Source organism: Quercus suber, unplaced genomic scaffold (genome assembly GCF_002906115.3).
Source record: "Quercus suber isolate HL8 unplaced genomic scaffold, Cork oak 2.0 scaffold_14, whole genome shotgun sequence".
In the NCBI taxonomy this organism is placed as follows: Eukaryota; Viridiplantae; Streptophyta; class Magnoliopsida; order Fagales; family Fagaceae; genus Quercus; species Quercus suber.
In genome coordinates, this window is record NW_027069479.1 from 1937407 (window position 1) to 1947027 (window position 9621).

The following is a 9621-nucleotide window of genomic DNA, read 5'->3' on the forward strand; positions in this document are numbered from 1 at the left end:
AATGAGAAGTGGGTTTCTGTTTCTGGGTATATATTTATGCATGGATGAACATGGTGAGTGGTTCTGAAGAAGAAAGAAAGAAAGAAAGAAAAAGAAGAAAAGAAAGAAAGAAAAAACCAGGAGGAAGAGGAGAATTATTTTATAGTGTTTATAAACACTCATTTACATTTTTATAGTGTTTATATCAATTTTTTATAAACACTATAAAAAATTATTTTATAGTGTTTATATCATTTACATTTTTTTTTTAAAAGTAGCATGTAAAAATTGAAGTTAGCCCCTCCAAATTTTGAGTCATTTCAATGGTGCTCTTAAAAAAAAGAGAAATTATATTAAAATCATATAATTTAAGAGGTTTAATAAATTAAACTAGGTAAAAAATGATAAATTTTTGTACATGTCTAATAGAAGAAATACATGACTTTTGTATGCTCATTAAAATTTAGAAGATGATAAATTCTCTTAGTAAATTAATTTTTATATGTGTGTGTGTAGAGGTTTATCTTAACTAATATATTAACATCACAACTTGGCCTCCCCAAACTAAAATTTCTGGTTCTGCCCTTGGGTGGAGTGGGTTTGATGAAGAAGAAGAAGAAAAAAATGTTGATGGTGGTGGAGTGGGTATGAAGAAGGAAAAAAAAAAGAAGTAGAGGAAAAAAAAAAGAAAAAAAAAAGAAAGGGAAGCCAGTGGAACTCAGTTGAAAAAGAAAGAAAGAATGAAGAAGAAGAAGACAAAAAAGTGGTTGGTGCTGGAGTGGGTATGAAGAAGAAAGAAAGAAGTAGAGAAAAGCAAGAAAAGAAAAGAAAAGAAAAGAGAAAGCCGATGGAGTTGACAACACAAAAGCTGTGGACTCCACAGAGTCTAAAATTTTATAATCATGCCATTGAGTTATGTATCTCAGAAACTGAAAACACCAATTTGGTATTTTCGGTTTTCATCACTCTCACTCAAAATTTTTGAGTTTGAGTGATGAAAACAAGATTAAGAAATCAAGCCAAACAAAAAAAATTGTGTGGCTCCCACGTTTTTTTATCACTAAGTTATGAGTTTCCAGTGATATCACTCAAAATTGGCCTAAACCAAACAGGCCCTAAGTCTCTAACGTTCATTTAGTTAGTAGTATCCATATCAGCCAACTCATAATAGAAGGTTTTTCAAAAAGAAATTGTCATTAAGAAATTAAAAATTGACGTGTTTGAAAATATGCATTAGATTTGAGATAAAAATGAATTTAACCAATTCAATTAAAAGAGCATTTAATAAATTTTAATATTTTTATTAAAATAATCCAACATATTTTCTACAAGCATAAAAAACAGATCCATTGAGGAGTCCCTTCTTGCCCATCAAGAAAAGAAACAAGAGAATTTTGGTTCCTAGCATAAGCAAACCCAAAAGCACTTCCAAAAGATGTCATCACTGAAATTCTGAGCTGGTTGTGTACAAAGTTATGCTAAGATCCAGTTTAGGAATGGTATTGCCTAATTCATAATCAAGTTTGTATTGAATTTGAAACTCATTCGGGAACCCTAAATACTTGGTTTGGTTCATTCACATAAAGGTACCATGGCCTGCTATAAATTACTAGTGAATGTTTTTTTTTTTTTTTTTAAGTACTCGGTCAATGTAAAATTGTCTCCTTGTATTGCGATGAAAAAAAAGGCTACAGTTTTTATGGTTGCCAACTTCTTACGATTGACAAGGATCGACGATCGTTGGAGGAAACTTGTAATAAGCAAAATAAATAAATCAATCAAAGATTTGAACTTGTAATATGCTCTAAATCATATATACACCGACAATTCTACTTGCTCGTAGAAAACTCTCGATTAGGTAAAATTTTCTTATATTTCATATTCTAAACTATCTTAATCTCAACAATTTACATTCTAATAGATTATCTCAAATAATGAGTAAATCATAGATGAGCCATATAAATTCTTTGAAGAAAACAAGCATTGGTTTGAAATACAAATATCACATAATACTGCTTCCGCCACAAAGAAAAGCGTTCATGACCAAGTTTTTTTTTTTTTTTTTTTTCATAAATTAAATTTAAATCAACAAAGTTGTTGCATACTAATAAATTAAATTACGGATAAAGTTTAATTACAAAATTGGTTGTAACCTAAGGCTACAACCTTACTTAATAAAATAAACATTATTAAATATTTTGAAAATCTATCTGTTAAATTGCATGTCCTTTACGCTCTTAATATACATGTCAAATTTTATGTCAATTAGATATTATTTACTATATGATCTCTAAGCTTATATTTTATGTATAGTTTTAAACTACAAAAACTTGCAATTTAAGCAATTTATTGATAATATAGCTATCAATATTTAATTTTCTAGATATTTTGTAAGTATGAAAGATATATGAAGAAGATGTAATTCAATGATGAATTTGTCAAAAATCATTTATAATATAAAGATATTTAGTAAGGTTGTAGCCTATATTGAGTAAAGTTGTAACCTTATGCTACAACCAATTTTGTAGCTAATCCTTGTCCTTAAATTATTATTAATTCTGAATTTTTTTTTTTTTTGACAATCTCTTTTAACCATATAATAAACAATTTAGAAAAAGAAACATATAACAAACAAGAAATTAAAATAGCTTAATTTAATCGTTCAAACTTCAAAGCCACTATTATGAAATAATAAACATAATAGCAAATCCCAATTATATAAAAAAAAAATCACAATTATCATATTTAAATAAAATGTAGTAAAATAGTATAGATGCAACTTCCAATGTGGAAACCACTTTCTGACTTTTAAATACATTTAAAAAAAATAAATAAAGAAAAAACCTAGAAATCACTAGATGCTAGTACACTACAGTGGCTACACTTATCATTTATCAAACGTATACATGCCACTGCAATCACACAACCCACTGGGCAAAATATCTAGAGGGAGAATAAGCAGAGTGAATTTTTTTGTTTAAATAAGCAGCAGCCCTACACACACACACACACACACACATATATATATTTTGGTGGCATTACCAATTTGGTAAAGTTGATTTGGTTTTTGTATTTTGGAGGGATAATGGGTCAAGGAATGGGCAAAAAATGATACTTTTTATTTGTTGGGTTATTTGTATCAAAATTATTTTTTTGGTATTTCAACCATTTTTAAATTTTGAGGAGTTCAAATTGACTTTTGGAGAGATAACTCTAGTATTTTTCCCCCCTCCAATTCTTGGGGTTTGGTATGTAAATTGCAACAGTGTTTATGATTCAAGAAGTAAATTAAGGAGATAGTAATATAATTTTTCTAAATTATGAGGTAATCATTGAAAATTTTAAAAAGCCAACCCCCAGCCACTTCCTAGCTGTGCCAGTGCATAGAATTAAAATGGTAGGAGCAAGTAATATTATTTAGAATCAAATTGGCATTAAATCAACATTATGTTTATATATAAAAAAAAATCAACATCATTTTCCTATAAAAAAAAAAGATGCTACATCAACAACATTTTCACAGTATTTTTACAATAAATCATGAGTGATTAGTTGTTATTGGTTCAAATTTGAACTCAACACTAAGATTACTTTTTTGCCACAACAATAATAATTAATAACAATTTACTACTTAAGATTTGTTATAAAAATGTTGTAAAAATATTATAGACATGTTATTTCTCTAAAAAAAAATAGTATTATATTGTTCATTTCTTCTATTAATGACTTTAATTAATGATGGTATCAAATTCCAATAAATGATAAAGTAAGGATTTGACTTTAAAGAGTCAATTTTACTATATAAACCGAAATAAAAATAATCATTAACATATGTTTATACATAAAATGGCACACTAAATCCAACAATAAATAATTTACAGAGACAGAAAACAAATAAATTAATAATTATATGTAGGTTTCAGTTATCTCAATTTGTAAATTAAAGTCTTTGATAATAAGAGGTTTAAGACTCAATCCTCACCTACATCAAAAATTGATTAGTGCTATCTTACGCTTTTGAGAAAGAATTTGAGCTATCTCACGCTTGGATTGTGGGAATGTCTACTTCCATGGATACAAATCATATTTACATGTTCTACTAAGCATTAAAAAAAGGATCCATTGAGAAGTCCCATCAAGAAAAGAAACACAAGAAAATTTTGGTTCCTGCCATAGCATAACCAGAACCAAAAGCACTTCTAAAAGATGTCATTACTGAAATTCTGAACTTATTTCAAGATAGAAATACATAAAACGCTGCTATTTTAAACGTTGAAATACATAAATCCTCTAATTTAGTTTCCTTTTCATTATAACATACGTATAACATTTTCCAAACCATTATACATAAAATATCATAAAATTATTGTGTATCGGGCAATTTACTAATCAAGTATAATAAAATACAACACAAATATCACAGGCAGCAAAAAGCTGCAACCTTGTACTTAGAACCACTCAATGCTACAAATTCTATGAAGAAAACAAGAATTGCTTTGAAATACAAATCTCACATAGTACTGTTTCCACGACAAATATGACAGTATATCACCAATACTTGGAAAACATTTCCAAAAATGACTCAACATATCTGTCCACAGCTCTAAAATAGTTCATCCTCCAGTTCTTCTTAATGATTAGGAGCCCAAAGAAAACCCAAAACCCAAATGCATAAGAGACGGCAATAATAAACAATTTAGAAAAAGAAACATATAACAAACAAGAAATTAAAATAGCTTAATTTAATCGTTCAAACTTCAAAGCCACTATTATGAAATAATAAACATAATAGCAAATCCCAATTATATAAAAAAAAAATCACAATTATCATATTTAAATAAAATGTAGTAAAATAGTATAGATGCAACTTCCAATGTGGAAACCACTTTCTGACTTTTAAATACATTTAAAAAAAATAAATAAAGAAAAAACCTAGAAATCACTAGATGCTAGTACACTACAGTGGCTACACTTATCATTTATCAAACGTATACATGCCACTGCAATCACACAACCCACTGGGCAAAATATCTAGAGGGAGAATAAGCAGAGTGAATTTTTTTGTTTAAATAAGCAGCAGCCCTACACACACACACACACACACACATATATATATTTTGGTGGCATTACCAATTTGGTAAAGTTGATTTGGTTTTTGTATTTTGGAGGGATAATGGGTCAAGGAATGGGCAAAAAATGATACTTTTTATTTGTTGGGTTATTTGTATCAAAATTATTTTTTTGGTATTTCAACCATTTTTAAATTTTGAGGAGTTCAAATTGACTTTTGGAGAGATAACTCTAGTATTTTTCCCCCCTCCAATTCTTGGGGTTTGGTATGTAAATTGCAACAGTGTTTATGATTCAAGAAGTAAATTAAGGAGATAGTAATATAATTTTTCTAAATTATGAGGTAATCATTGAAAATTTTAAAAAGCCAACCCCCAGCCACTTCCTAGCTGTGCCAGTGCATAGAATTAAAATGGTAGGAGCAAGTAATATTATTTAGAATCAAATTGGCATTAAATCAACATTATGTTTATATATAAAAAAAAATCAACATCATTTTCCTATAAAAAAAAAAGATGCTACATCAACAACATTTTCACAGTATTTTTACAATAAATCATGAGTGATTAGTTGTTATTGGTTCAAATTTGAACTCAACACTAAGATTACTTTTTTGCCACAACAATAATAATTAATAACAATTTACTACTTAAGATTTGTTATAAAAATGTTGTAAAAATATTATAGACATGTTATTTCTCTAAAAAAAAATAGTATTATATTGTTCATTTCTTCTATTAATGACTTTAATTAATGATGGTATCAAATTCCAATAAATGATAAAGTAAGGATTTGACTTTAAAGAGTCAATTTTACTATATAAACCGAAATAAAAATAATCATTAACATATGTTTATACATAAAATGGCACACTAAATCCAACAATAAATAATTTACAGAGACAGAAAACAAATAAATTAATAATTATATGTAGGTTTCAGTTATCTCAATTTGTAAATTAAAGTCTTTGATAATAAGAGGTTTAAGACTCAATCCTCACCTACATCAAAAATTGATTAGTGCTATCTTACGCTTTTGAGAAAGAATTTGAGCTATCTCACGCTTGGATTGTGGGAATGTCTACTTCCATGGATACAAATCATATTTACATGTTCTACTAAGCATTAAAAAAAGGATCCATTGAGAAGTCCCATCAAGAAAAGAAACACAAGAAAATTTTGGTTCCTGCCATAGCATAACCAGAACCAAAAGCACTTCTAAAAGATGTCATTACTGAAATTCTGAACTTATTTCAAGATAGAAATACATAAAACGCTGCTATTTTAAACGTTGAAATACATAAATCCTCTAATTTAGTTTCCTTTTCATTATAACATACGTATAACATTTTCCAAACCATTATACATAAAATATCATAAAATTATTGTGTATCGGGCAATTTACTAATCAAGTATAATAAAATACAACACAAATATCACAGGCAGCAAAAAGCTGCAACCTTGTACTTAGAACCACTCAATGCTACAAATTCTATGAAGAAAACAAGAATTGCTTTGAAATACAAATCTCACATAGTACTGTTTCCACGACAAATATGACAGTATATCACCAATACTTGGAAAACATTTCCAAAAATGACTCAACATATCTGTCCACAGCTCTAAAATAGTTCATCCTCCAGTTCTTCTTAATGATTAGGAGCCCAAAGAAAACCCAAAACCCAAATGCATAAGAGACGGCAACAAATGCATAAAAGAAGAAAGGGCTATCAATTACTCTAGTCCCTTCTTTCTGGTCCTTTTGATCCCTCTTATGTGTAGGATCCGGTTGGTTTGGGGTTGAGCAGTTTCTTGGCAGAGGGCCTCCACAAAGATCAGGATTGCCATCGTAGCTTTTCATGTTGAATGTTGAAAATTGCTGCTCAAATGGGATTCTTCCTGAAAGATTGTTGTAGGCAACACTAAATACCGACAGAGAAGTGAGTTCAACCAACTCTGAAGGGATTTTCCCACTCAACTTGTTGTGAGAGAGATCCAAACTTTCCACGTTTTTCAAGTTTCGAAAAGAAATGGGAAGGGAGCCTGTTAGAAAATTATTTGACAAGTTCAAGGACCGAAGTTGTGACAATTCTCCCATTTCAGAAGGAATGCTACCTGTTAGTTGGTTGGATGACATGTCGATTCCTGTCATCAATGAGAGTGGGAGACCATTGAAAGTATATTCCATATTCTTTATTAGCAAGGACGTTCCAATTTCAAAATACAAGTCAGTTAAACTTTTAAGGTACCTCAATCGACCCTTCTGTGTGAAACAGTTTGAGCCAGTAGGAGAACTCTTCTTCCAGAATGTAATGTTATTAACGCAGGAGGGAAGACCTCCTGAAATATGATTGAAAGAGATGTCCAAAACTTGCAAACTTCTCATCTGACACATTCTTCGTAGTAGGTGACCTTCAAAGCGATTTCCTCTTAAAAGAACTGCTACCAAGCTAGGATGATTGTACAACCACCTTGGAATATTTCCAGACAAGTAATTGTATCTAACATCTAGGATTACCAGGGAGGGGCTGTTTGATATTGTGGGTGAGATGACTCCTTCAAAGCGATTGCCACTAAGTTGTAAGCACTCCAAGCTTGGCATGATAGAGTACCCTGGGAGCATTTTTCCTTGCAATTTGTTGTTTGATAGATTTAGATAGACCAATGAGTGTGCGCTACCATTTTTAGTCAAACTTTGTGGTATTGTTCCTGTGAGCATGTTATTGGAAAGATCCAATATTTCAAGAGACAAATTACCCAAGGTCCAAGGGATGTTGCCTTCTAATGCATTTGAGGACATGTTACAATGCTCTAACAATGGAAGAAGATGCCCAATATTTTCAGGAAGAGGGCCTCTGACTTGATTATCAGATATGTCAAATGATACAATTGATGAAGTTTGATTTTTAGCATTGCAATCAAGAAAAGAACCTGTGAGTTTGTTGCCTCTCAAGAATAAACCTTGGATACCTGTGTTGAACAACAGCTGACAAGGTATGCCTCCCTCTATTGAGCTATGAGACAAGTCTAGCCAATTCAAACTAAGTTGGGTGGAGATGAAGCTGGGCACAACGTGACCATTCTTCTTGTTGAGGTTGCAATTTGCTAAGTTCAGCTTAGTTAGATAAAAGGTCGGGACCCATGAGGGAGATTCGGTTTCAACCTCCAAGTAGTTATTGGAAAGATCAATGTAATCGAGACTTGTAACGTTGGCAAAAATTGAAAATGACAATACCCCTTCTAATTGATTACTAGAAACATCCAACAACACAATCTTGCTTTGGGTAGACAATAATAATGGAGGTACATTACCATGAAAGCGATTACCCGATAGAACAAGTTGTTCAAGCTTTTCAATCCCCCCAAGACAAGGATGAATAGTGCCTTCCATTAAATTATTCCCAAGATCCAACAAACTTAGACTTTTTAATCGCTTCAATTCACAAAAGGCTGCAACAAAGTAAGTTGAGATGTGAGGTCTTATTGTGATTTTCCGTATATAATCAGAAGGGCAAAGAATTAAAATGGTAGGAGAAAGAAAATATTTCTCCCAAGCAATTTAGTATACTCAATTTTGCCTAAAATTAAAATTGAAATTGTTGACAATGAAATATAATATATTTTTATTTTATTGTATAAGTCAATGAAATATATAATATCAAGTCATAATGGAAATTGAATATAATTGATGTTCCCTTAAAAAATTAGGTTTTCTAAACAAGACCAACAATTTAAGACAGAGAATATAGTATATACATTTAATTTTTTTAACTATCAAAAATGTTATTAAACCTCCTAAAAAAAAAAAAAAAAACCCAAACTTACGTGAGAAGCATAAAGTAAATCATGGAGAAATCGAGTTAGAGTTCTCACGTTTAAGTTCTCCTCCAATGTTCATGCTATTAAGGCTCAGTACTTGCAGTTCATCGAATATGGTGAACAGGGTTACATTTGGATACCATTTACTTGATGTTGCATTGTCACTTTGCAAATAAATACTTGAAACTCCCCCATCAATACCGTCACAAGTGATTCCAGGTGCGTTACAACAGTCTCTTCCATCCCAGTCCGCGAAGACTGAACCATTTGTGGAGTTTCTGATCTCCAAGAGAGCTCTCTTCTGTTCTATGCTGCATTCTTGACCCCAAGAACAAGGTAGAAATGTGATAACAATAAACCATAGCAAAATGACATTATTAGCAAAAGAAGACATGATTAAAAATGAGATCCTCAAGGGCAGCTTATGTTATGTATATATTGTTAATGAAACTATATAGATATTGAATGGTTGTGCATCGATCTTCATATCATACTCCCTTTATAATGTGCATGAGGAAGGACTATGTCAATGGATTAAACTTCCATGCAGATGCAGGGAGAGTTGAACAAGTCAAAATCTGATAACCTCATTGTCAATTAAATTCAATATCAATGTTTTAGATTACGATTGGAAAAGTCAAGATCTGGGTTAAGTTCAATTGATCCACACCCAACTAGGCCAATTTATCATTTCAATATCATTATTAAGTTCTTATATCCGGGACCATTCAACCAGGAAAATAAAATACTTTAG

At 30.8% G+C, this 9621-nt stretch overlaps 1 protein-coding gene across 1 annotated transcript; it reads right to left on the reverse strand.

The window, feature by feature from the left end:
• Positions 1–6443: 6443 nt before the first annotated feature.
• Positions 6444–9294, reverse strand: LOC111988900 (receptor-like protein 56). The gene is made up of 2 exons (XM_065780911.1): positions 8922–9294; positions 6444–8498 (listed from the first exon to the last, which is right to left on the reverse strand). The coding sequence occupies exons 1-2, from the start codon at positions 9259–9261 to the stop codon at positions 6616–6618; spliced, it is 2223 nt and encodes a 740-aa protein (XP_065636983.1). The 5' UTR covers positions 9262–9294; the 3' UTR covers positions 6444–6615.
• Positions 9295–9621: the final 327 nt, after the last annotated feature.

Excerpts from the sequence above, each read along its gene's own strand:
- LOC111988900 (XM_065780911.1), bottom strand. The coding sequence starts at position 9,261 with ATGTCTTCTTTTGCTAATAATGTCATTTTGCTATGGTTTATTGTTATC. Across the intron at positions 8,499-8,921 it reads CATTGGAGGAGAACTTAAAC|CCTTTTGTGAATTGAAGCGA; the intron begins GTGAGAACTCTA and ends ACTTTGTTGCAG.